At 43.5% G+C, this 23,495-nt stretch overlaps 1 protein-coding gene across 6 annotated transcripts in view; it reads right to left on the reverse strand.

Annotated features, from left to right (window-relative positions):
* Positions 1-23,495, reverse strand: part of RB1CC1 (RB1 inducible coiled-coil 1) — a 60,487-nt gene that overhangs the window by 14,423 nt on the left and 22,569 nt on the right. For all 6 annotated transcript variants that reach the window (XR_014255426.1, XR_014255427.1, XM_082432980.1 and 3 more), the window contains 10 exons: positions 20,874-21,076; positions 19,008-19,434; positions 15,066-15,236; positions 12,247-12,431; positions 11,894-12,080; positions 11,728-11,809; positions 11,542-11,603; positions 10,166-10,269; positions 9,273-9,399; positions 7,284-9,184 (listed from right to left, as the gene is read on the reverse strand). Coding sequence is in view for 4 of the 6 variants with exons in the window: in XM_082432980.1 (XP_082289106.1) it covers positions 7,284-9,184; positions 9,273-9,399; positions 10,166-10,269; positions 11,542-11,603; positions 11,728-11,809; positions 11,894-12,080; positions 12,247-12,431; positions 15,066-15,236; positions 19,008-19,434; positions 20,874-21,076 (3,449 nt within the window). In the remaining 2 variants the exon portion in view is untranslated. The remainder of the gene's footprint in view (positions 1-7,283; positions 9,185-9,272; positions 9,400-10,165; positions 10,270-11,541; positions 11,604-11,727; positions 11,810-11,893; positions 12,081-12,246; positions 12,432-15,065; positions 15,237-19,007; positions 19,435-20,873; positions 21,077-23,495) is intronic.

Below are 23,495 nucleotides of genomic sequence, written 5' to 3' on the forward strand. Positions count from 1 at the left end.
GTGGCTAAGAATCCACCTGCCAGTGCAGGGGACACGGGTTCAATCCCTGGTCTGGGAAGATCCCACCTGCCGCAGAGCAACTAAGCCCGTGCACCACAACTACTGAGCCTGCGTGCCACAACTACTGAGCCTGCGTGCCACAACGACTGAAGCCCGTGCGCCTAGAGCTTGTGCTCCGCAACAAGAGAAGCCACCACAATGAGAAGCCCGCGCACCACAAGGAAGAGCAGTCCCCGCTCGCCGCAACTAGAGAAAGCCCACACACAGCAACGAAGACCCAACACAGCCAAAAAAAAAAAAAAAGAGCTTATAACACAAAGAATGATCAAGAACCGTGCTGTGCTGGGCCAGGGCTTCTTGTGGCTTTATGGTCAGCCCTCCTTATCCTTGGGTTCCGCATCCACGGATTCAACCAACCACGAGTTGAAAGTATCCCAGAAAGTTCCAGAAAGCAAAACTTGAATTTGCCTGAGGGCTGGCAACTATTTACACAGTATCTGCATTGTGTTAGGTATTACAGGTAATCTAGAGATGATCTGAAGCGTACAGGAGGCTATATGCAAACACCACACCACTCTATACAAGTTGACTTGAGCTTCGGCGGATTTTGGTATTCGGGGGAGGTTCTGGAACCAATCCCCATGACATCGAGGGACTGTATTATTAGTCTGACCAAAAGTACACACTGTGTCACACTGTTGGAGGCTCCCATTAGAAGATGCTCCAGATTACCATCAGCCACATCATTCAGCTTTAGTTTGCAGGACTCGAAGGCCCCAAACGGCTCTGACCTCAGGGGGAATTAACCCTAGCAATTCAGCAGTAAGTAATAGCTGAATATTTTACATAGTTTTTTTAACAGCATCACTGGCTGGCTTCCTTTGGGGGATTAGGAGCCATGTGTGTGTTGTGTGGGGAGAAGACATAAAAAAGGGTTACAGTATCTCACAATTTAGTTAAAGGTGTTTCTGATCCAGCGGTGCTACCATGGAAATCTAAGAAATTTATCAATAAAGGCTGCCCTCCCCCAAAAGAGAAACTTACATAACCCTATCTTTCCATATATTAATTTAAAACCTTAAAAAGGCCTTGAACTTAAACCTCAAGGAAGCAAGGTGTATCTGTCACCAGCTGGGAACGTCATCCCATCACACGGAACCTGAAACAGAGCAGCTCTGGTTCCCCCACGTCCATGAGCCAGTGTGTGTGAGCAAAGCTGTCACACCCAGTGCTCCTAGTAACTAGGAGACCCGCGCTGAACACACACCAGAGCGGCCTCTCCCCCATCAGCGACTGCATTAGATTTGGGCCTAGTAACCGAGTAGTTTATCGTGGGTTTTTTAAAACTCTTCTGAGATGACAGAATAGGAGATTGGAAACGACACCCTACTCCAGTGTTCCCGTCCCCAGGCAGACCCACAGCAACTGCTCCTGGACACACGGCTACGAGCAGCACGGGGGGCAGGCTTCCCGACACATGCAAACCACACACGCGTGTCCTGCACGCACGTTCCGTGTGCACGGGCTGTGAGAAAGCCCTTGCCCTCAACTCTCAAAATGATCTATACTACTGACTTCACTTTTCCCAGTTACATGGGGGAAAGGTACCCACTTTTAACTTTGCGTTTCCTTGACCCCAAGTAGACGGAGCAGCTAGTCGCATCCTGGCTGTCTCTCTGTCTTCTCGGATCTGTCGATTCACATCCTCTGCCCAGTTTTCTCATGGCTTGTTGGCCCTTTTCTCGCTGATCTGTGGGACCTCTCTGACGTTACAGACGTAATTAATGCTCCCACTTACATCTCGCCAACGTTCCTCCCAGGCAGGTGGCCTCTCAACGCTGCTGCTGGCAGACGCACAACCGGCCGGGTGGGGGCGGCTGGGAGAGGAGCTGGCCGGGGTGACTCCCTTCAAGTCGCCTCACTCCCCTTCAAGGGTTTCCTCTGTGGGACAGCAGCCGAGAACGACACCATCCAGAATCCCCTTCCCAGGAAGCTCTGGTTTCAAGTTTGGCAACAAAAAGTTACCCGCATAAAGGAGTGCTAAAGAGTCTATCGCTCCAGAGGGGGCTGTGACCAGACAGGAGGGCAATAAGGTTCACAAGGGGTTTCCAGGCGAACTCCCTAGGTTGACGTCTCAGTAGACAACTGGCAGGAATCTCCAAAGAATCTGTAACGGTTTCCTGATGAGCCACCAGCTTTGTACTTCAGGGGACTGTGAACCTACCAATCCCCAGTCCTTCAGCAGCAACGCTTACCCTTCACTCCGCCAGCCCTCCCCAAATTCATACAAGTTCTAAACCTAGTATTAAACTCTTCATTCTTGGAATACTTAAAAGAGGTTCTATTTTTCTAAGCTCATACCAGACAGACACAAATACGACCCTAGGGGAAAAAACCATCAAGACAGGAACCTGGAACCGATTCTCTGATCTGCTCCAACCTGAAGGCAGTAACCACCTCGGCGCCAGGGCAATGGGCGCTCCGGCGGACCGGGCCCCCCACTGCAGAACCGGACAGCTGTGTCTTCCGGGAGCAAGAGTCTGGAGACATCCAGCAGAGCCCCCAGGGCCCACCAAGCTCCCCTGCCCCCTTATCTGGAGAGATCAGGACCACCTTCCTGAGGTCCCTTCTCAGTTAAGCTGACCTTTCTTCTCGACAACCTCGCCCACCATTTCACTACTTCCCGACCCAGCGCGGCTTTCAATCCCCAGATCCCAGAGGAGCTAAAAATCTAACCAAGGAGAAAATACAACTGCAAGATTTTCTTCATTTATTTTGGCAGAATCATAGGAAATATGTACAGGGATGGATCCAATGAGAGTCAGAACAGGAAGAATCAGGCCAAAATTAGCGTGGATGTAAAGACCAGAGATTCTAGATTCAATATTAGCTATTATCAGTTTGCTATGGTGATTGCCTGAAACCTGGACCTAACGGGTAAACCACGGCCTGCAGGCCAGATCCGGCCGGTGACCTGTTGAGTTTGACCGGAGCACAGCCGCACCTGTTCATTCACCTCTCTCACTCCTCTCGATACAACAGCGAAGCTAAATAGCTCAGAGACCACTTAGCCCACAAAGCCTAGAATACTGAAAAGGAAGCCTTTACAGAAAGTGCCAGCTGGTTCTCTACACCAGTGACTCTCAAAGGGTGGTCCACAGAACCCCGGAGGTAACTAAAAAACTCGTCAAGCGATCACTAAGGTCAAAACTACCCACACGATGACGCCAGGATGCTATCTGTCTTTTACTCCCTGCTGGCATCGCACAGATGATAAAACTGTTGACACCTTACTGGAGAGACAGTAGCACCAACTGTACTCTCAATGACTGTATCCTGCACTTCAAGGCACTCCAAGTGAAGGCAGGTTGATTTTGGAATATCCTTGATGCAGTAAAATTATTAATATTACTGGATCCTGACCACTGAGCCTACATCTTTTAATCCTCTGTGTGACAAAATGAGGAGCACCTACGAAGCCCTTCTGCATCACAAGGCACGTCTGTCTCATGGAAAAGCACGTGCACGGCTGTTCTGTGTGCGCCAAAGGAGCGCCTTCTTTCATGGTGCACTACTTCTATTTGAAAAATGACAAGCTTCGGTTATTGAGACTTGCGTTTTTGACAGATGTTTTCCCAGAAATGATCAACATTACTTCAATGAATAAGTGACATAATTTGTTACCACTGACAAAATGTGACTCTTTAAAAAGAAACTAAAATCTTGGGATTTATTGTATACCCCCTGGTAGGGCCCAGAGAATGCTCCTTCACCAAGGCTTTCAGAAACACCACCCCAAAGGCTCTGCAGGACAGGGAGAGTGGCGGGACAAGCCAGTAAAATTCAACGAGCTTCACGGGCAGGACAGGTTCTGGAGGGGAGAGGCCGACCAGCACCACTTAACCAGACGCAGGACGTGGTGCCCTCCCAGGCAGCAGAGCCAGAGCAGCCAAAAGTCTGACCCAGAAAACCCTCCGGCAGCGCCTGTCACTAAGGCTCTAACAGAATGGGCCGATAAAGGCTTATTAAACTGATTTTTAAAAAACCCAGTAGCTGGCGTTCAGAGATCTAACTTCCAGAGAATCGCCACCTCTCACCCAATTCCAAGACCTAAGTCAGTCACCAACTACAATGCCAAAATTTTACACTGAGTTTTCTTTCTAACCTTCAAAGAGACCCACGGCCATTTTCCAGGCTGAGTGTGTATTCAAGAAAAGTAATTAATCAACTTTTGAGGGAATACTGAGCACTGGCTCTCACGTGACTCTAATGCCGCTGTGGTCCACCAGGACACCACTGATAACCATACACGAGAGACACGTCCTTCCATCCAGGATCTGAAATGGAACAGATGTAAAAGCAACTGTTGGCGAATCACTGCTGGTCCCCCTACTGATGGAACGAGGCCCATTATGGCAGAAAGAGCCAGGTAAAACCCCTAAAACAGAGAGGAGATTTCTACCACAATCTTGCTCAACTTAAGTATGCGTCCTGTCAAAAACATGTAAAAACAAGCAATGGGTTATCATAATTTAATCAGGTAGTAACGCCAATAAAACTGCTATTTCATACATAACCTCTTTACCGGAGCAAATTAACAAGACCACTACTACCTGACATGTAGCTACTGATTCGGTGATTTCTTCCCCCTTTATTCTTATTAGTACAGACCAGGGATAAACAAACTTTTCTTTGTAAAGACAAATACCGAATAGTATAAATGTTACTCAGACAATCTCCGTCACAGCTACTCAACTGTGCCGAAAGCAGCCACAGGCCACAGCTAGAGAAATGGCCTCTCTGTGAGCCAATACAGCTGTGTTCACAAAACCAGGCTGTGGGCTGGGTCCCGGGTAGAGACCACAGGAAGCAGTGTGATTTCACCAACAGGGACCGCAATCGACTCGGTCTTATCCAGGATTAGATCAACTCTCCGGTCCTCTGTTGAAATCTAGTTGGCAGGGATACTGATCTTCCTGCTATTCCTCAAGAAATCACACTAATCCAACGCATTTATGGCAGTATGCTCCTCAGGTCTGGTAAACAGGAATTAGCCACTACTTGAGCTGCCAGGGCAAGACACGTGAGTGCCAGTGGGGTGAGCAACAAGGGCCGTGGAGGCCCACCAGCCTGCCAGCACAGCGAGATTTCTAAGTGCCCAGCGGTCCAGGCCCGCGAGACGTCCGCCCGAGGTGCGGCTGAGGGTCCCGAGGGCTGCGGGCAGCACCCGGGACGCTCGGCTCCCCCTGGACGCCTGCCCCGCCTCCGGCTGTGTGTGAGCCCCTGCAACACGTGCCAGCTGCCCTGCGGCGGGGCCCGCCTCCCAGCGGGTGCCTGAAGTGGCTGTAGCAGAAACGGGCAGTGTACGGAGCCTCGGCAAGCCCTGCAAGAGAATCGCGGCTGCGGCCCTCGGGATTCTGAAGCAGGTGAGCGTTTCCCTCCCGTAAGATGGCTTAGGGCTCGCTCCCGGGTCTGCAGAGGCCGAGAGCCTGACCGTGCTCTGCCCAGTTACCGTGTGACCTGAGCCGCCCGTCAGGAAGTGGACACTGTCTCGCCCACGGAGCCCGGACGCCGGGGGGACACTCGGGTGACGGCGTGGTGGACGCGAGGCGGGCCCACACGAGCCCCGGCAGCGCCAGGCGGGCACGGGAGGTGCTTCCCTTCCCTCCATCACAGCCACGGCGAGCCCGCAGGGAAGCAGGCTGGCGGGCCCGGTTTCCAGAGGACGCCGCACAACACGCGGGCCCGGCTCCAGAGCCCAGGGGCAGGACGAGAGCCCGGCGGGCGGGGCGCCCGAGATCAGCAGTGAACTCGAGGACGCCCGCCCGGGGCAGGACCGGCCAACGGAGTATCAGAGAGAGACCGTCGGCGGAGAAAGGTGAACGAAGAGCCGCGCAGCCACTCCGGGGTGGCGGGAACGGCTCCAGGGAGGGGAGACGGGGCACAGAGGCCGCGTCGCGGGAGCCTGGCATCGGCGGGTCAGCGCGGGTGAGCGGACGCGGGAGCCGGGTGAGGACCGCGTGCTCGGTGCCGGGCGGCCCGCCGTGCTGCGCTCACCCCCGGGCCGGAGCCTCCCCTGCGCCGGATCATTCCCGGAACCCCCTCTGCAACCGCAAATCCGCCACCGAGAAGGACGAGCGCGGAGTCTGGAAGGAGAAGGGCAGCCGGGCCCGCTCCCCGTCGCCCAGGAACACAGTCCCGGGCTGCGCCGCACCCCGAGCCCATCGCTGGGCCCCGCGGGGACGCCCGGAGCCGCCGCGCCGTCCCAGGGGCCCCGCCGGCGTCTGTCCTCCTGCTGTGTCACCGGGGCCCTCCTGGCCTGCTGCGGTGACTGCCCGGACCTCGGCGTCCCCCAAGCTCTGAGAAGGTTCGTGTAGGGCCTAGCTCCTCTAAGAGCCCGCCATCCCTCCAGAACACATAAAGGCTTTCTGCCTTCAAAACAGACGCGGAGGGTTCATACCCTGTGCTCCAGGGTACGAACACCACACAGCGGACAGTCAATCACAGGAGACGGTGTAAAAGTCCCTTGAACCTCTGGCCGGAGGTTAAAATAGCCAATGCAAATATACCTATACATATGTTCCCTTGGAAAAATTAACGATAGAACCAACTGATAATGTTCTAGAAATTATTTATTAGGCCACAGACGCCTTCAATGAATTTTAACGAGTGGAAATGCGGAAGCCCACTTTCTCTCAGCCAAGGCAGTAACGTCCGGCAGCAACAATAACAACAACGCAAAAACCCTCACCACTGTATAAACCCAGCATTTAACATTATCTTTTGAATCACAGAGGAAATAACTGAAATTGTAATATCAAGAAAATAACCACCAGAAAGCTATACAGCACCAACCTAGAAGTTACTAACTACGGCTCTTTTATACATACATACATACAGTATTTTAAAAGAATGAAACTAAGTAACTTTCAAATGAAGAATTTAGGGAAAGAACTACAAATAAACCAAAAGGAAATTTATAACTTAAAAAAGGAATAAGAAGATCCCGAAAACATAGGAAATTTTCAAAAATTCCTCTCAAAATCCAAAATACGAATCCATTTTTAAAAGCCATCCTAATGGATTCACGTAGCCTGTTAATTTTTTTTAGATGTCTGTGAGAAACGCTACTTTAAAAAGTATGTTTTTACTTCATAAAGTATCTCACTGTTACCTTCACCTCAGGTAAATGAGTAAATCAAGGTACTGGGATTACACTCACAATTAAAATCTCCATCACTGAGACTTTAATTTTATGATTGTAGACTAAAGTTCATTCTTACCTTTTTGCTATTTGACTCTCAAGATGTTTAATTTTTTCTAACAACTCCTTCTCAACAGCTTCTCTTTCCAAGTTCATTTCTTTACGGGCAGTCTCGATAGCTGCCTCTTTTTCACAATTAAGCCTCTGAATCAGCTGTTCTCGGTCCTGTTCGTGCCTCGTGACACATTCCTCTTTGTCTTTTTCAAGTTTCTGGATAATAGCTTCGTATTTCTCTTCTTGCTGGGTGATTTTCTCATCTTTTTGTTTCTCAAGAGCACTCAATTCTGAGTCCAGTTTACTCTGCAGTTCAGCCAATTCTTCTTTCAGGCCTTTTTCTACTTCAGATGCTTGGTGATGCAATGATGTCACTTTGTTTAATTCGGCTCTAAGCATATCAGATTCTTCTTCATGTCTACTAATTAACTCTGAAATGCACTGATCTTTTTCAGTTGTCATTAAAGTTCTTAGTTCGGCCAAGCCCACCTGATAATTTTCATTATCATCTTGAATCTTTTGGTTTAGTTTACTTATCTCTGTTCTCAAATGTTCTGTCTCTTGCTCCACGAGAGATTTTAAGGTCTCCTTCTGCTGGGCTCTGCTTTCTTCCAGCAAAATTTTTATTTCGTCCGTTTCTGCTTCCTTCAGGGCAAGTTCAACCTCTAATTTACATCTCATGTCCGACAAATCAGAAACCTTGAGTTTTAATTCCTGGAGCTGCTGTTCTTTTTCCTGGATGGCTGTGGCATGAGAATCTTGCATCTGCTCGATTCTTTGTTGATTTTCCTTTTCTAATTTCTCCAAACAGACCTCGTGGCCGGTCATGACCTTCTTGAGCTCCTGAGTGTGCCTGACCTGCAGAGTGTCCTCTAAGTCCTTCAGATGGCCCTGCTCCAGGCACTGGAGCTCCGCCCTCAACAGCTGGAGCTTCTCATCGTTCTCCACGCGGAGCTTCTTTAAGTCTTCCAGCACGGTCTCTCGTGACTGCTTCAGTTCTTCAATCTCACAGTGTTGCGTGTGCATTATACTTTCCACCTCTAACAACTTCTGATCCTTTTCCTTCTGCAGGCAGATGACAGCTTCTTTCTCACGTTTAACCAAAGCAAATTCGTTATCTTTATTTTGTAAAACCTCCTCAAGGCACACCAAGTCTCCTTTCAGCTTTGTGATTTTGTTTTCATTTTCTTCACTCTCTTTTACTAGCGCCGCAAGTTTGCCCTCATATTCACTTTTTAAAGACTGTAGTTCTTTTTGGTGTCTTTCATTTAGTGTTATTTCCAAAGAGCATTTTACTTTTTCAATAATGTTTCTTATTTCTACCGCTGTACACTTTAAAGAATTTGAGAAGTCACACTGTTCCTTCTGCACAAACGTTCGGAAGTGGCAAAGGTCCTCCTTTATGGTTTGTACACTGAGGTGCGAGTCGTGGGCAGTGACACGGCACTTCTCCAACTGGACGCTGAGAGACGCGTGGTGGCCCGAGTGCTCCTGACCTCGGGCACTCGTGTCCTGCATTCGCCTGCTGTCGATGGCATTGATGACTGAGGAGTAAAGGGATTCCACCATCATCTCTGGACTCTGTGGGTCACTGACAGGATTGGGAGATGACAAGTTTTCCTCTATGACAAACTCATTCACTGCAGACATGAAATCTGACTCAGGACTTTCTGCTAATGAATCCAAGTCTAGCGAGGCCTGGTGAAGACTCTGTCCTATGCTTGGGTGGGGGATAGTTTCAAAATCAAACGTATGTGCATCAATGCTATCCGGAGACAACTCCTCTAAGGGACAGACTGCAGGACACAAGGGGCCCTGCACGGTGAGTGGAGGGGGTGTTCTGGGTGAGGTAGTAGCTGTGATTCCTGTCGTGCTTTCTATCCGGGGTGAGGAAGCCGCCTGTGGGGAGGTCTGACTCGCGGACGCCTGGAAAAGAGAGGGACAGGCTTACAGAGCTGCAGCGACACAGGCATTTACGCTAACGGGGCGAACCACTGCAAAGAACGGGATTTGCCTTTTGTTCACTCAGTAGGTCTGTAATGGTCTGTGACATTTCATCCAAACTTTGTGCTGCTTTTACCAAATTATGTAGAGCAAGTACATGCTGGTGTAGAGGGTCAAAGTCACAAAGTAAGGGCACCCTGAAACAGAGCACAATCAAATTAGATTTCTAATTTCTCAATGAAAAATGGATAACTGCAACCAAATACTATAATCTATGTCAAAAGCAACTCACCATCCTCTTTCAATCAATACCAGGAATAGTTTAAGCAGACTAAGACATATCACTAAAGGCGGGGGAAGGGGAGGGTGGGACGAATCGGGAGATCAGGATGGACATATATACACTACCGTGTGTAAAACAGATAGCTAGTGGGAACCTGCTGTAGAGCACAGGGAGCTCAGCTCAGTGCTCTGTGGTGACCTAGAGGGGTGGGAGGTCCAAGAGGGAGGGGATATGGGTATACAAATGGCTGATTCACTTCACTGTACAACAGAAACTAACACACCACTGTAAAGCAATTATACTCCAACTAAAAAAAAAATATATATATATATATAAAATAAATATAAATAAAATATAAAATAAATAAAATAAATAAATAAAGTGATGAATCAGAAATCTCTCACAGTATGCAACAACGTCAGAGCACTACCAGAAAAGAATCAACTTCACGTAAGGCATTAATTTCCTCCCACTTTATCTTCTTCATTTTCTGATCTTTTTTTCCGGATCATTCTTATACTCCCCAGAGACTCCCCACAGCAGCCACGGAGGAGCCAGTTACCAGGACGTCCTCCTCTACGCCGGCACCTCCCAGGGGTGCTGCTGCTCTTCCCACAGCTCCCGAACACCGGAATCACCACAAGGCAGTAACTGAGGCTAGAAACATGAACTGTATGTACCTGAGGAATGGCTGAACTTCGGAAGGACAAAGTGATTGCAGAAACTGTAAATCTTTTAATGAAATATCTGGAAGTTCACAGTCAAACTTTCGAGGCTTCTGTGTCTATATTAAAAAAATAATAATTTACCAAAAAATATACAGTATAATTTTGTAACTGATTTCTTAGTATAATGAAATTCAATAACAAATAAACAAAAATGCTTCAAATGATCTACTCACACCTAAGAAACAGAATAAAATAATAAAATGCAAATGCAGGACTATTCAGTGAGGACGGGGAGACCACTTTTCTGAGTCTGAAATAACAGGGACGTGCAAGCTGTTGGTGATCAACTGCCGTGCTCACTCCCCACTTCTCTGTTCTCAGCATCTTTTCACGGGAATTCTGGTATTCCCGCCAGCATTAAAGGAACCCAACTGTCTCGCTATTACACAGGCTATTCCCAAGTTTCTACCTGACCGACAGCACAGTCGTGAGGACAGCCCCAGCCCTCTGTATCTATTCCTGTCACCTACTAGTGTGCTGTGTTGTTTTAATGCAGTAAAGATCGTTTTTTCTTACGCAAAACTTTCTCCTTGCCCTTTTCTTCACCTTTTCATTACATTTTCCAAAATACAAAGTCTTAGTCAATTTCAGATTCATAAAAAAATTATCTACCATTTCTTTATAAATATTGCCAAGAAATGCACCTTGTAGGATAACTCCAATGGTCTCAGTCATCACTTATGCAGATTTAGAGATGTCAAGACACCCTTCATTAAGCAGGGTTCCTAGATAAAGGAGTGTGGGAAATCCTGCCTATTATGACGCTCATTCATAGATACACAAAAACACATACATTTAAAGCCCTAAGGATTCCTGCAGTACAAACACATGTTTAACAGTTAAGCAGTGTGTCTGAGGAGAAAACAACAAACCTACAGCATTTCCAAAACTTCTTTGATCACGGAATCATTTTCTTCATGTAATAAAATAAGTGGTCCCCAGACCACTCTGGTTTAGAAATGCAGCAACCTTATTTTTCATGGTTTCAATGAAGGTGACCTGATGGGTCACCCTATTCTGATTTGTGCAACATGAATGAAGGGAAGGGAAGGGAAGGGGAAGGGAGGGGAGGGGAGGGAAAGGGCGGCAGGGACAGGAGGGGAAGAGACAGATAAAGTGAGGGGGAGAATCTGTTCCCACCCATCTTGACAGTGCAATAGGACTTCATCGTCCCATGCAGTGAAGACTCCTGAACAAAAACTATGAATTCATCTTAAAGCCAAAAACATTTTGATAAAAAATTTCTGTTTCTGATAAATATCTCTACTTCTGAAATAAAGGTCTGAACACACACAGGATTTAGTCATATTAGAAAATAAATTACATACACAAAAGGATGGGGGCCAGGAGTCCAATCCCCTAAACAGACGATTTCTTAAAAAGGACTTCCCTGTGTAAAGAAATTAACAATATGGTTATTTTACAACTCAGGCTATATAATACTATTCATATCTATGAAATAAAAACAGCATTTTTTTCTTAAAAAGTATAAGTTATTAATAAAGAACACTTACTAAATAATTTCCCAAAGGATTCCCTTTTTGACTTTTCAGCCTCATATAATCGCTTTCCGTCTTTGACTAAAGCACCAGCCCACTAAGAAAAGGAGAGCCTCTGTTAGTGTCACATACCAAGTCACTGAGGCTCAGGCACAATCAAAGTACAATCCAACCTGCATACCTCCCTGTAGTGTTTTATGAACATTTTTCTCCTGACAACCTCAACAGCAGCTAAGCAGTACATCTGAGGAACTGTACTCAGAGCTTCAACGATCTTGACTCTCTCTAAGAGCTCTATAACGAGGCGGAGCAAAGCCTGCAACTTCTCTCCATCCTGATCAGCATGAAGCATCACAAAGCAACACCACCTACAGAAAGAAATCAAGACACACAAACTCTGTAAAAATCATCCAAGCCCATGTTAATCAACCAGTGAAGTATGTCAACATGGTGATAAGATTATGCCGTCACTCGGGAGAAATAAAAAAAAATCAACTCTCAACATCCCGAATTAGATACCCTAGAATCACTTACTTCAGTCTGACATGAAGGTTATTTGCTAGTTCTTGTTTGGCAGTGGTGCACTTCTGTTTAATATCCAACAGTTTTCTATGATTTTGCAACATAATCATCAACTGATTTGCATGACTCAGGCACAAATCAGGTAACACAGACGCATCCTTCAAGTTTTCAGCTCTCATCTGATTAGCTAAAAATCCCTTTGGGAGAAAATATTTTAAAGGATATTAACTTTCATGAAAACCATGAGCATTCACTTAAGAGGAAAAGCTTTACATTAGACATGAACTGTTCTACTTTCAAATAAGATTTTAAAATCTCCTACTTTTCTGAGTGTAGTAGGTATGTCCATAGCAAAAGATTCAGAGTTCTTAAGAAATTTATGCTCATCTAATTCTGTTCCATTTTCGCGCTAGAAAAAAAAAATGAGACCCAGGAAGCTAAAGCAACACATCCAAGGACACAGCAGGCAAATCAGAACTAGAACCTATGACTGTAAACTGCTACACCACAGTTCAGTCAGAGCACGGGTAAATAAAAACAGGGGCACTGACTTTAAGCCCCGTGAAAACTAACAACAGATTTAATCTAATCAATGATATTCAAAAGCATATTATACACTTCCCCCAATAAAAATCAATCAATCGACTTTGCACTACTCACTGAAAAGTCATTCCTTCCTCCGGTGTTTCTGGGCTATTATATACTTTGTTCCACTGATCTGTGATCATTATCTTTAGAACAATGACTTCTACAGTGTATTTTATTGTTTCATAGGAAAAGTAATTACCACACTTTTTTCTTAGCTATCCTTATTTATTTTCACAGGTGAACCTTGCATCTTTTTGTTAGGCAAGAATTGTTTTTAGGCTATAGATTAATTCAGACAGATGTGCCAAAGCCAAGAGCAAACACTTAAAAAAAAAAAAGTCCAAAGACATCTTGATGAGACATCTTGCTGAGAATTTCACTGTATTTACAGGTTTCTTCCCTACTCTACTGACTAGTTACCATGTTATAGAAGTTTTAGGATCTGCACACCCATCTCGCTGTCACACTTGCTACTCTAGATAATTATCCTTGTAGGGCTCAACCACACAGCCAACAAAGGACAGCAAGTGTGTCTTCTTACTTTCTGGTAGTTCTCTCTCTCTTTTCTGTTTCATGTTTTTTTCTAAATATCATGAAAATATTTAAGTTTAAATGATGTGTGTTAAAAAAAAAGTCGAGATGATTCAATATCTGAAAATAAGATAATTTTAGTAATTATTTTATATCTTATTTTTCTTCCAATATGCTGCGTGCTTAACTGTGGCTATGCTTTTTCTGTAATTTAATCTATTTTTAAAAAGTAACTTACTGCTTTATTCTCCTTTAATAAAATCTTAATAGGTTTTCAATTGCTTTTTACTGAATCCAAGAAAAATATGGCATCAATCCACAATTCATGAAGTACAAGCCCAATGCAGGAGAAATACAAAGAAAGTCACACCTCACCATCTCACAGTCAAACTGCTAAAACCCAAACCAAAGGCAAAGAGCTACAAGTAAATCAGTAACAGTCTAGAATTCTCTATTAAGAAAAAATATCCTTCAGAAACAAAGGATTTTCAAATGGCAAAACCTGAATTTGCCCCTGGAAGGAAATACTAAAGGATATTTTAACGTATGATAGACTTTAATACATCAAGGATGTATGTACTCCTTAAAAGGAATACAGCTAATACATTAAAAAGACAATATACTATGCCCACGTTGAGCTTATTCCAAGAATCCAAGGATGGTCCAAGATTAGAAGTAGAACATACCTTTCTTAATCTGATAAAGGGTTTCTATTAAAACAAGGAGGAAAAAAACCTACTACAAACACTTTAATGGTGAAATGTTGATCATTTTCTACAGATCAGGAATTAACCAAGGACACCCAGTATCACATCCATCTCAGCACTGCACTGGGAGGGCGCCACTCGGTGCAAACACAAGATAAAGAAACTCAGTTCACAGAAAGGGGGCCGGATCCAAAATCAAGAGCCAGAAAAAGAGAATCTGGTAATTACAAGATGAACTCAGTTAGTGAACTATATAAAAACGCTATACATATTTTAAACATGTTTAAAAAGAACACAGCAAGGCTCCATCTACACACTTTACCTACCTACCCGATACCGCACGTCCTCAGCCGCGCAGGTGAAATAAAGCATGTGTACACATTGAAACGACCACTCTGATGTTCTAATGAAAGAACACATTTAGAGGAAAAACGGTGGCAGGGCAAGTGGAACCCGAAAAGCGTGTGTGAGCGTCGAGGTTAGAAGAGCGACCTCTTCTGGCTCCAGGCTGCTTCACAGAGGGCTCTCGCCAGGGAAGGGGGCACACAAAGCAGTCCAGAGTCACAGCCAGTCACCAGGGGAAAACTCCCCACGATTCCACCACCTTCTTCTGGTCATCGACCTAACCTGGCAGCAGGGCTCCTAGAACACTGCATTAAACTAGACCTACATTTTCTGAGGTTCCCCGTTTTCCCCGAGGAGGGAGCAGAGGTTGCTCGGGGGTCGAGCACGGGGCTGTCAGCGTGCGCAGGTCTCCCCTGCCACTCACAGCGTCTCCGGGCCACCTCCCGGCTGTCACCCTCCGCAGCCTCAGCTCACGTGGTGTTCTCAAACCTGAACGTGAAGAACTGGCCTCCTTCTTTACTACGTGGAACCAGTAATACCGCGTTAACAGTATTCATGGGTGAGGTGAAAACACGGCGCACAGCAAACTGACAGTGCACGTAAAAGATGTGTCTAGAAAACCGCAAATTCCTTTTCCTGAGAGAAGTCTGCGATAAGCACCTGAGCGAGTTCTTTCTGCTCGTTGACGAGTCGGCCGCAGCTGGCGATCATCTGGTCCAGGGCGTACAGCCGGTCCTCCAGCCCCTTGATGGCCTTCATGTTCTGATTATCGAGATTGGCAATAGTCTGACGGCATTCTGCTATAAAGGGTCGGATGATCCGTGGATCAAGCTGAATGACAAGGAAACACGTGCGAATGAAATTTTCAGCCAATAGCTTAAAATGTATTTCACACTATTTTGATACACAGCTTTAATGAAAAACAGTAATAGTGAAAAATATAGAAAAGCAAAAGCACGAGAAATCAAGGTTATATTTCCACAAGAAGGTCAAGAACAGGGTAATTATGGTGTTAATAAAACACAATTATTACTGATTATATTGGGATACATAAGTAGGAATCTAGTTCTAGGCATTACACTTTTTTAAAATTAATTAATTTATTTATTTTTGGCTGTGTTGGGTCTTTGTTGCTGCGCGCGGGCTTTCTCTAGTTGCAGCGAGCGGGGGCTACTCTTTGCTGCGGTGCGTGGGCTTCTCATTGAGGTGGCTTCTCTTGTTGTGGAGCACGGGCTCTAGGCATGTGGGCTTCAGTACTTGTGGCACGTGGGCTCAGTAGTTGTGGCTCGTGGGCTCTAGAGCACAGGCTCAGTAATTGTGGCGCACAGGTTTAGTTGCTCCGCGGCACGTGGGATCTTCCTGGACCAGGGCTCGAACTTGTGTCCCCTGCACTGGCAGGCGGATTCTTAACCACTGCGCCACCAGGGAAGCCCCATTACACCTTTCAATTCAAGCCACAATTCATTCAATTCTCAATATTCCACCAAAAATGTTATTTTCAAGGTCTTATGAAGTGGAGCAGAATTAATAACGAAAACACATTCTTCGGTCATTACCTGTCTGATCAATCAACTTCCTCCTAAAACACAGCAACACCTTCAAACCTCTCTCCCTCCTGGAGAGACCTTTATTTTCAGTCTGTAGCTCCTCAAGGAAGCTGCTTGATCAACTACACTCTCTTACTCTGCAATCTCTCCTGTTCCCGGGCTTTAATTCTCCAAGATTTCTGGAATTTAGGTAATTCAAGGAACCCCCAAAATTCTCTCCACCCTGCTCCACCTTCCCTCGGAAGAACACTGCACGCTGGCGTCTCCGGTGCACTGGCTTCCTGCGGGGCTCACAGCGTAGCCCACCTACCCACGGGAGGGAGACCACCCCCTCGCAGCTCCGGGCGTCCCCTCCGCTGGGTCTGGCTCCTCTTCCGTCTCCTCCATAAACAGGCGAGATCCCGGAGGACTCTGGGCTGTGGCCCATCCTTACTGGTCCTTACAGGATTTCGAAGGAGGTAACTCCCAACGCCTGTTCAACCCTTCATCCTTCTCACAAATGTTCAGCCTGGGTTTCTGCCTGCCCGCTCACGCCTCCACGTGGACATCAGCCACGATTGCTAAGCTGTCCTCTGCTGAAATCCCGAAATGGCTCCCTCGGCCCACAGACACGTCCCAAAAGCACAGAACGCTGAACTGCAGACAAATGCTGTGTTTCTCTAGCTTCATCTTTGTTCACACGGATTGTCCTGCCAGCTGCTGAAGCCCACCTCAGCCTCCCTGCGAGGGACCTAGTCAAACGCCACCTCCTTCACGTCTCCCCTGATCACCACAATCAAAGGGACTGTAAATTACTCATTTTACGTACAGTGTTAGGCTCACAGACAACATACGAAAGCAGTTAAAAATGAACTATTCTACTGTTATCAAGAATTCAGTGTAGTCAGTAAGAAGCTGCATTTCTAACATCACAAAAAAGTTAACACAGCCATTATTTAACACGGGCAGCACCTGCTTCACACAATATTAACTAAAACTTGTGCATATGTGAACATTTCCTCATTTCCATGGTGAGTCCAATGTGCACACATTTCCAATCCAAAGTATTGACTAGTTATAAATTATGAGGGTGATAAAAGGCTAAAAAAGATGACTAAAATAATTCAAAATTTCAACTTGGGCCAAACTACAGCTATACATAAAACACAGCAGTGATTTAAGGAAGAAAAAACAAACTCCAAACCATGGCTCCAGGTTCTAATGTTTCTGTATCTCATAATTCACTCAGAGTACAACACCTACACAGACAAGCATGGAAGAATATTTTAAGATTCTCTGAATTCTGCAGGTATAAATTATTGTGAATTTTCGTTATTAAGCCAGAAAAGGATCATTGTTTCTTCTCTCTTGTCATATAAAGTGAATAAAACTTATGGCTTCGCTAGATTTCATTTAAACATGCAAACACAAAGCCAACTGCAAGCCCTTGAAAAAAGTGGTTCTCGTGGCCTAGAGCCCTGTTCTCTGATTCATGTGCAATTATAAAAAATGACGCTTCAATCACCCTATCACAATCATGTGGTTGATTTTCCACAATCACAGATGGAATTTTTAGGCTACTAAAATGTCAACAGTTTGAATAGGAACACTAGTTTTCATTCATTTTTGGCAGTAATCTTTGCACAATATATTCCATGCTTCCCTGCCCTGGCAAATGTCTTAATTGAAGCGTTCTTTGACAACAAATAATAAATGGCCAAAATGAAAGAAATGCCTGAAGGATGTCATCAAGGAAATGGGTGTACTGAAAGAATTAAGAATAAACTTTAGAATGCATTCCATTTTTACTGTCCAATAACTTAAACAAGAAAAAATGTTGCTATTTTCCAGGCATCCCAGACAGTGTGCTGCCTTTCCCCCAATAACCAACCAAAGATTAATAAGTCTCTTTTCCAACTGAGTCAAAAGTTTACCTTTGAGAAAAGTTTAGTATTCTGCCCATCATCTTTAGACAACAGCAGCCTTCAAAATATTGTTTCATATGGTCTGCATCACTGACGCATGTGCCTCAGCAACTTCCTCTCAGGCCTCAAAGATTTTCTATCCACTTACTGATCAGATCTGAAGAGGTTTATTCCAGATTTATTCCCCAGGTTTAAAAGTTTTTATAAGTGTACTTGGGGGAGAACTTAATCCAAAACACAAGTCACTATAGTTACAAACTAAAACTAAAAACACAATGTCTAGGTTTTGAATTTTAAAATATCTCAGGCAGATACAGTATCTAAAATTACTTCTTCTAAACCTCAGAGACAAGTTCCCTGGGTGGGGGGGTGGGGAGTGATGCAAAAGAGGCCCATGGGGGTTCTCCGGGAGGTGGAAAGGTTCAATGTATCTGCCTGTGGATGTTGGTTACTCCGTGAACTAACCACTCGAGACTTGTGTATTTCATCGAACGTCAATCATTCTCAGTGTAAAAAACTGTTATAGATAAAAACGAAATTATATCATTAATATTTTTCCCCCAAAAGCTTGAAAGTTCTACAGCATCTGTAAATGTGAACATATGAATTATTAAGTTAATTTAAGAAACAGCGATGGCCAAATATTATCATTTTACCGATTTACTTGTAGATTTACTTGTAGAGAATGCTCAGTACTCAAGGCGCAATAATGAAAACCAGCAAGACTGTTCAAGTTTTACCTAGCAGATCAAAGAGCCTAACTGTAGGGACAAATTAGAGGATAGGAGATATTAAAAAGTCCAAGTAATGTTACAGGATCAGGGGAAAAAAATTCAAAGTACCACCACCACCAAGACCATCCCCATTGGAGTGGACACCTCAAGGCTTGGCACTGCACACAGATTTTACCCATATTACTTCTAATAATCTTCCCAAATTTACTATCAGTTCATAAATAAGGTTATGCATTAAATGATCTGATTTGTCCAAAGTCTTAGATATGGTTATAAAGTTTTATTCCAAGGCTCATTATTTCTGCTATAACATGGTACCACCCCCCGCCCCTTCTCCCATTACTGTACAGAAAATATTTAGTACAGGTAACATAGTCTCAAGTGGCTAAATGACAAGAAAAATCAGAAGACTCTTACCCTGCTCATGGAGTCAAAGCACCTCCTGACCAGGGATTCCACGTCATTAGGCCTATCCTGCACGTTGATCCAGTCTAACAAAGAAACATTAAAAACGGGCAGGTCACCGTCTTTAGCGTCTACTGCAGCTTCGTCCTGCTGGGCAGGACTTGGACAAGGTTCCCTCATTTCTTTTCCACTTTCAGCATCTGTGGTGTCTGGGGCTACATGTTCCACGGACTTGTGAAATGAGGTTAAGGAGGGTTTGTTCATTGTTGCAGGCATATCGGGAGAGAGCACCAGTTCAGTGGAGGTTTTCATCTCGGCCTTTTCTGAGCCTTCACGTTCAGGCAAGGAATCCAGTCTTCCCAAACATTCCCTGTAACTATGTCTGGTTAGGCACTCCAACAGTGGAATCTTGGCCATGACTGAAACCGCATTTCCTAAACTTAAAGTACAAAAGACCTGTCAGTAAAATAATGGGACTGCTCTAGTCAGAGGTTAGCATTTTGAAAGAAATAATATGTTATCATCACACACAGAAATCTCACCACCTCCCTGTTAACACTACATGCATCTAAGTAGTCCATGAGGTGTTCTTTAAAAGAAGACAGAGAGAAGGAGGATATCGTTCACACACTGAAACACCCTCTAAAGTAAAGATAGCAAGTTTACACTAGACATGTGGACACTTGGTTTTTAACAAACCTTAAGGTATAAAAAATTGGAACTTATAAAAAAGATTTACCATAGAAAGTTTAATGTTCGATTAGCTTAAAGACAAAACATTTTTGATATATTGAAAGCAAAGCATAAAATTAACACTCTTATTAGAGATTAAGGTTAACTCTTGCATTCATCACTCCCTGAAAATAAACAGGTAGACAGATGTATGCTGTCAAAACAAACATGGGGAAAAGATGAAATCTTGATGATGTGACTTCTGTAAAAACATATGTAAAATGATTCAGGCTCCTACATTAAATTAACATCTGAGAGAACTACCCACCCCCCAAAAAACAGTTACTTGAAATTTCAGGTTATAAAAAATTTTAAATGCTCTTTCCAGTCTTCATTAATCATTCCTTCCTTCCCAAGATGCATCCTATTGTCCACTTAAGGCCAAAATGTTCTAAATATTCATACCACAAAATAGAGAAACTTGAATTAATAAAGTTCACTTGAAAGAAGAAAAAGAAAATGATACTTCCCTCCAACTCTAGTTAAATAAAAAATTTAAGAAGAACCAAAAAAATGAATACAAAACACTGAAAGCACAAACACACACACAACAAAGGGCTACATTTGTGTGGAATTATTGCCGTATTTTTTTACATTCATTATAGCCCTTTTAAAAAAGAACCAATGGGTATCAGATGGGCTTATATGCAAAGAACCAGAAAAACATCTAAATGAGAACCAGAACACAAAGGCTTTTTTCCATCTCAGCAAGCTTTCATCATATGGCAATATTTAAAAAGAAAAATAAAATTTTCCTTGACTGCCTAATGTTTGAAAACTTTTCCACTCCCATTAGATTGTTATTTCTGCATTTTGCTTTACTTTATTGTAAAATTGGTAGCAAGGCAAGAGACAAAGGTTCCTGGGTTTCTAAATGATTTCAAAAGTATTTTGAGTCTTTTACATAAAGAAAACACAAGAAAAAGAAACATGGCAGATCCATAAAACATATGGAGGATAAAACTGTCCATAATTTAAAAAATTTTACAGTCCATAAAAGTCATCATAAAAGTCTCAAAAACATGAACCTCAATTATAATAAATATATGGCCTACTAGAAACGAAATTACTGTTACTCAAACTACTGATAAACTGCAAAGGTATTTTAAACAAACATCTTATTATCCATTTTAATGGCAAACATACTGAGTAAGTTTTAACTTGATGTCCTCTACGGATTGCAGATAATTCGAATAAATACTTTCAAACTTGAAAAGCAGCTTTTGGTAGGAATTTGAACAATCCTCCAGATTGGCCATGATTGCAGCCCAGCCCTGGTGCTGAAGATGTTCGTCGTGGACCAGACCTTCACAGAAAGAGCAAAGCTTCTTGGCAACTTCATACATTTCCTATGTTGGAAAAGAAGAAGTAATCGGTAAAAGCAGGTAACGTTTGTGTGCACGTCTGCATACGTGTACTTACATACACGCATGGATGTGCTCTGAACTCATTTCAAAGGAAGCACTGTTACAGGAAAGTTTCAGCTTCTGGTTCCTGCTTGTTGCCGTGATAATGAGGAGGAACTCATTGCTCCTGGGAGTACACGCGGCTAGAGGTCCACGCAGGGCAACACAGCAATAACCATCAAAAGTAAAACTGTGAACTTTCTATGGTGGAATACTACATGGCAATGAATACAAACCACTAATACATGAACGAGTCTCAGGAACGTAATGGTGAGTCCAAGAGGCCAGACACAAAAGAAAACAAACCGTTTTAGGAGTCAGGATATTGGTTAACTTCATGGAAGAGAAATAACGGGTCCTGAAAGGGAGAAAGCATGACGCAGGGCTTTTGGGGTGACACCGTATTTTAAAATTTATGTTCACTTTGTGAAACTGCACTAAAAATTATGAATGTATAATTGTGATATGTCCATTTTTCAAATATGTTTATCAATAAACAACACTCTATTATTAAATTTACTAGCAGTAAAGACAACAGTCCAAGGTCACACAAGTAACTGGGAAATGTGACTCGGGAGACCACACTCTGGATGGTTAAAAGACAGAGGCTCAGGACTTCCCTGGCGTCCAGTGGTTAGGACTCCACACTCCCACTGCTGGGGGCCCAGGTTTGATCCCTGGTGGGGGAACTAAGATCCCACAAACCCAGTGGCGCAGCAAAAAAAAAAAAAGACAGAGCCTCTAATTGCTGACATGATGGACAGTTTGACTGTGGGTCTCTGTCTTGGTTAGAGTAGCTTTGGGTGAATGTTACAATCTGAGAGGTACATTCTTCCCTCCACTTCCCATTCTTCTTTCTCATCACTTTCTTAGCTACTCCTGGACACTGATCCTTCCAAGCAAACTTAACATCCATTTTATGTAAAACAAATAAAACAAATAAACAAAACAACCAAATTCCCCTAACCCCCCCAAAGCAAAAATGCTTCATCATAGCAATTAACTGTAACTAATTAAGCTAGTGAACAGATAGTAATCAGAATATGATCATGAACATTAAGAATATATCTTTTCATTTGATTATGTTTTATTGTTAATAAACTATGTTCCATTATAAAATAAAAATTTTTTAAAAGATTAAAAAAATAATAATTTTTTATGTTCTGGAACTTTATAGACTTTTGTTGTTGTTGCTATTGAGAATGCAATATGTTTCCCATTTCTATTCTAAAGTAGGGCCAATACAGAGAAATAGGAATGATGTTTATATATTTATCAAACACCCAATCAACCTTACGATTCCTTCCAGTGGGTTTTTATTAAATTCTCTCAAATTTCCCAAATATGCAATCATATCACCTAAAATGGATGTTTTTCGCTTCTTTTCCATTAACTTCACCACTTACTTACTTTTTTTATTTCAGTAAATTTCTCAGACGTTCCAAAAGAATACTGAACAGGTTTATTCTGATTTATGCAAGTGACTCTAGCTTTTCACTTACTTGAAAGCTGATTATCTTTTTATATTTGGTCAAGTCTGTGTTACATTTATTTTGCTCCCTTCTAGGGCTATTTAATTTATTAGGAACAACTGCTGTATTTTAACACATGCCTCTTCCAGACAACATTAATATGACGTGCTGTGTTTTCTCCTGTAAAGTATTAGTGATTGAGGCAATTAATTATATTAATACATTTCCAAATATTGAACCATCCTTGCATCCCTATAACATCTGCTTTTTGCTATTAATATATTAGTCTTTTGATACTCTTCTGGGTTTTTATCTATAAAAAAAAAGTATATTCTATATTTTTAGGATTCAGAGAATTCAATCTAGTCCACAAGATCTTTTTGATTATGACAGAAATGTATTAAAATCTCCCTTAAACAAATTTTTGTGGTGAAACACACGTAAATTTTACTGTTTTAACCCATCTTTAAGTGTATGGCTCAGTACCATGAACTCATTCACGTTGCTGGGCAACCATCACCACCACCCATATCTCCAGGATTCTTTCATCATCCCAAACTGGAACTCTGCATCCATTAAACAATTAACTCAACATTCCCCTCACTCCTCAGCCCCTGGTAACATCTGCTCTCTAGTCTGTCTCTATGAATTTGACTATTCTAGAGACCTCATATAATTGGAATGATACGCTATTTGTCCTTTCGTGTCTGGCTTATTTCACTTAGTATACTGTCTTCAAGGTTCCACCATGTTGTAGCTCGTTTCACAAATTTCCTTCCTGTTGAAGGCGGAATGATATCCCACTGTACGAATATACTGCATTTTGTGTATCCATCCACTGGACATTTGAGCTGTTTCCACCATTTGCTATGAACACTGACGTACGTCAT

The sequence above is a fragment of the Balaenoptera physalus genome (genome assembly GCF_965194825.1).
Source record: "Balaenoptera physalus genome assembly, chromosome: 17".
In the NCBI taxonomy this organism is placed as follows: Eukaryota; Metazoa; Chordata; class Mammalia; order Artiodactyla; family Balaenopteridae; genus Balaenoptera; species Balaenoptera physalus.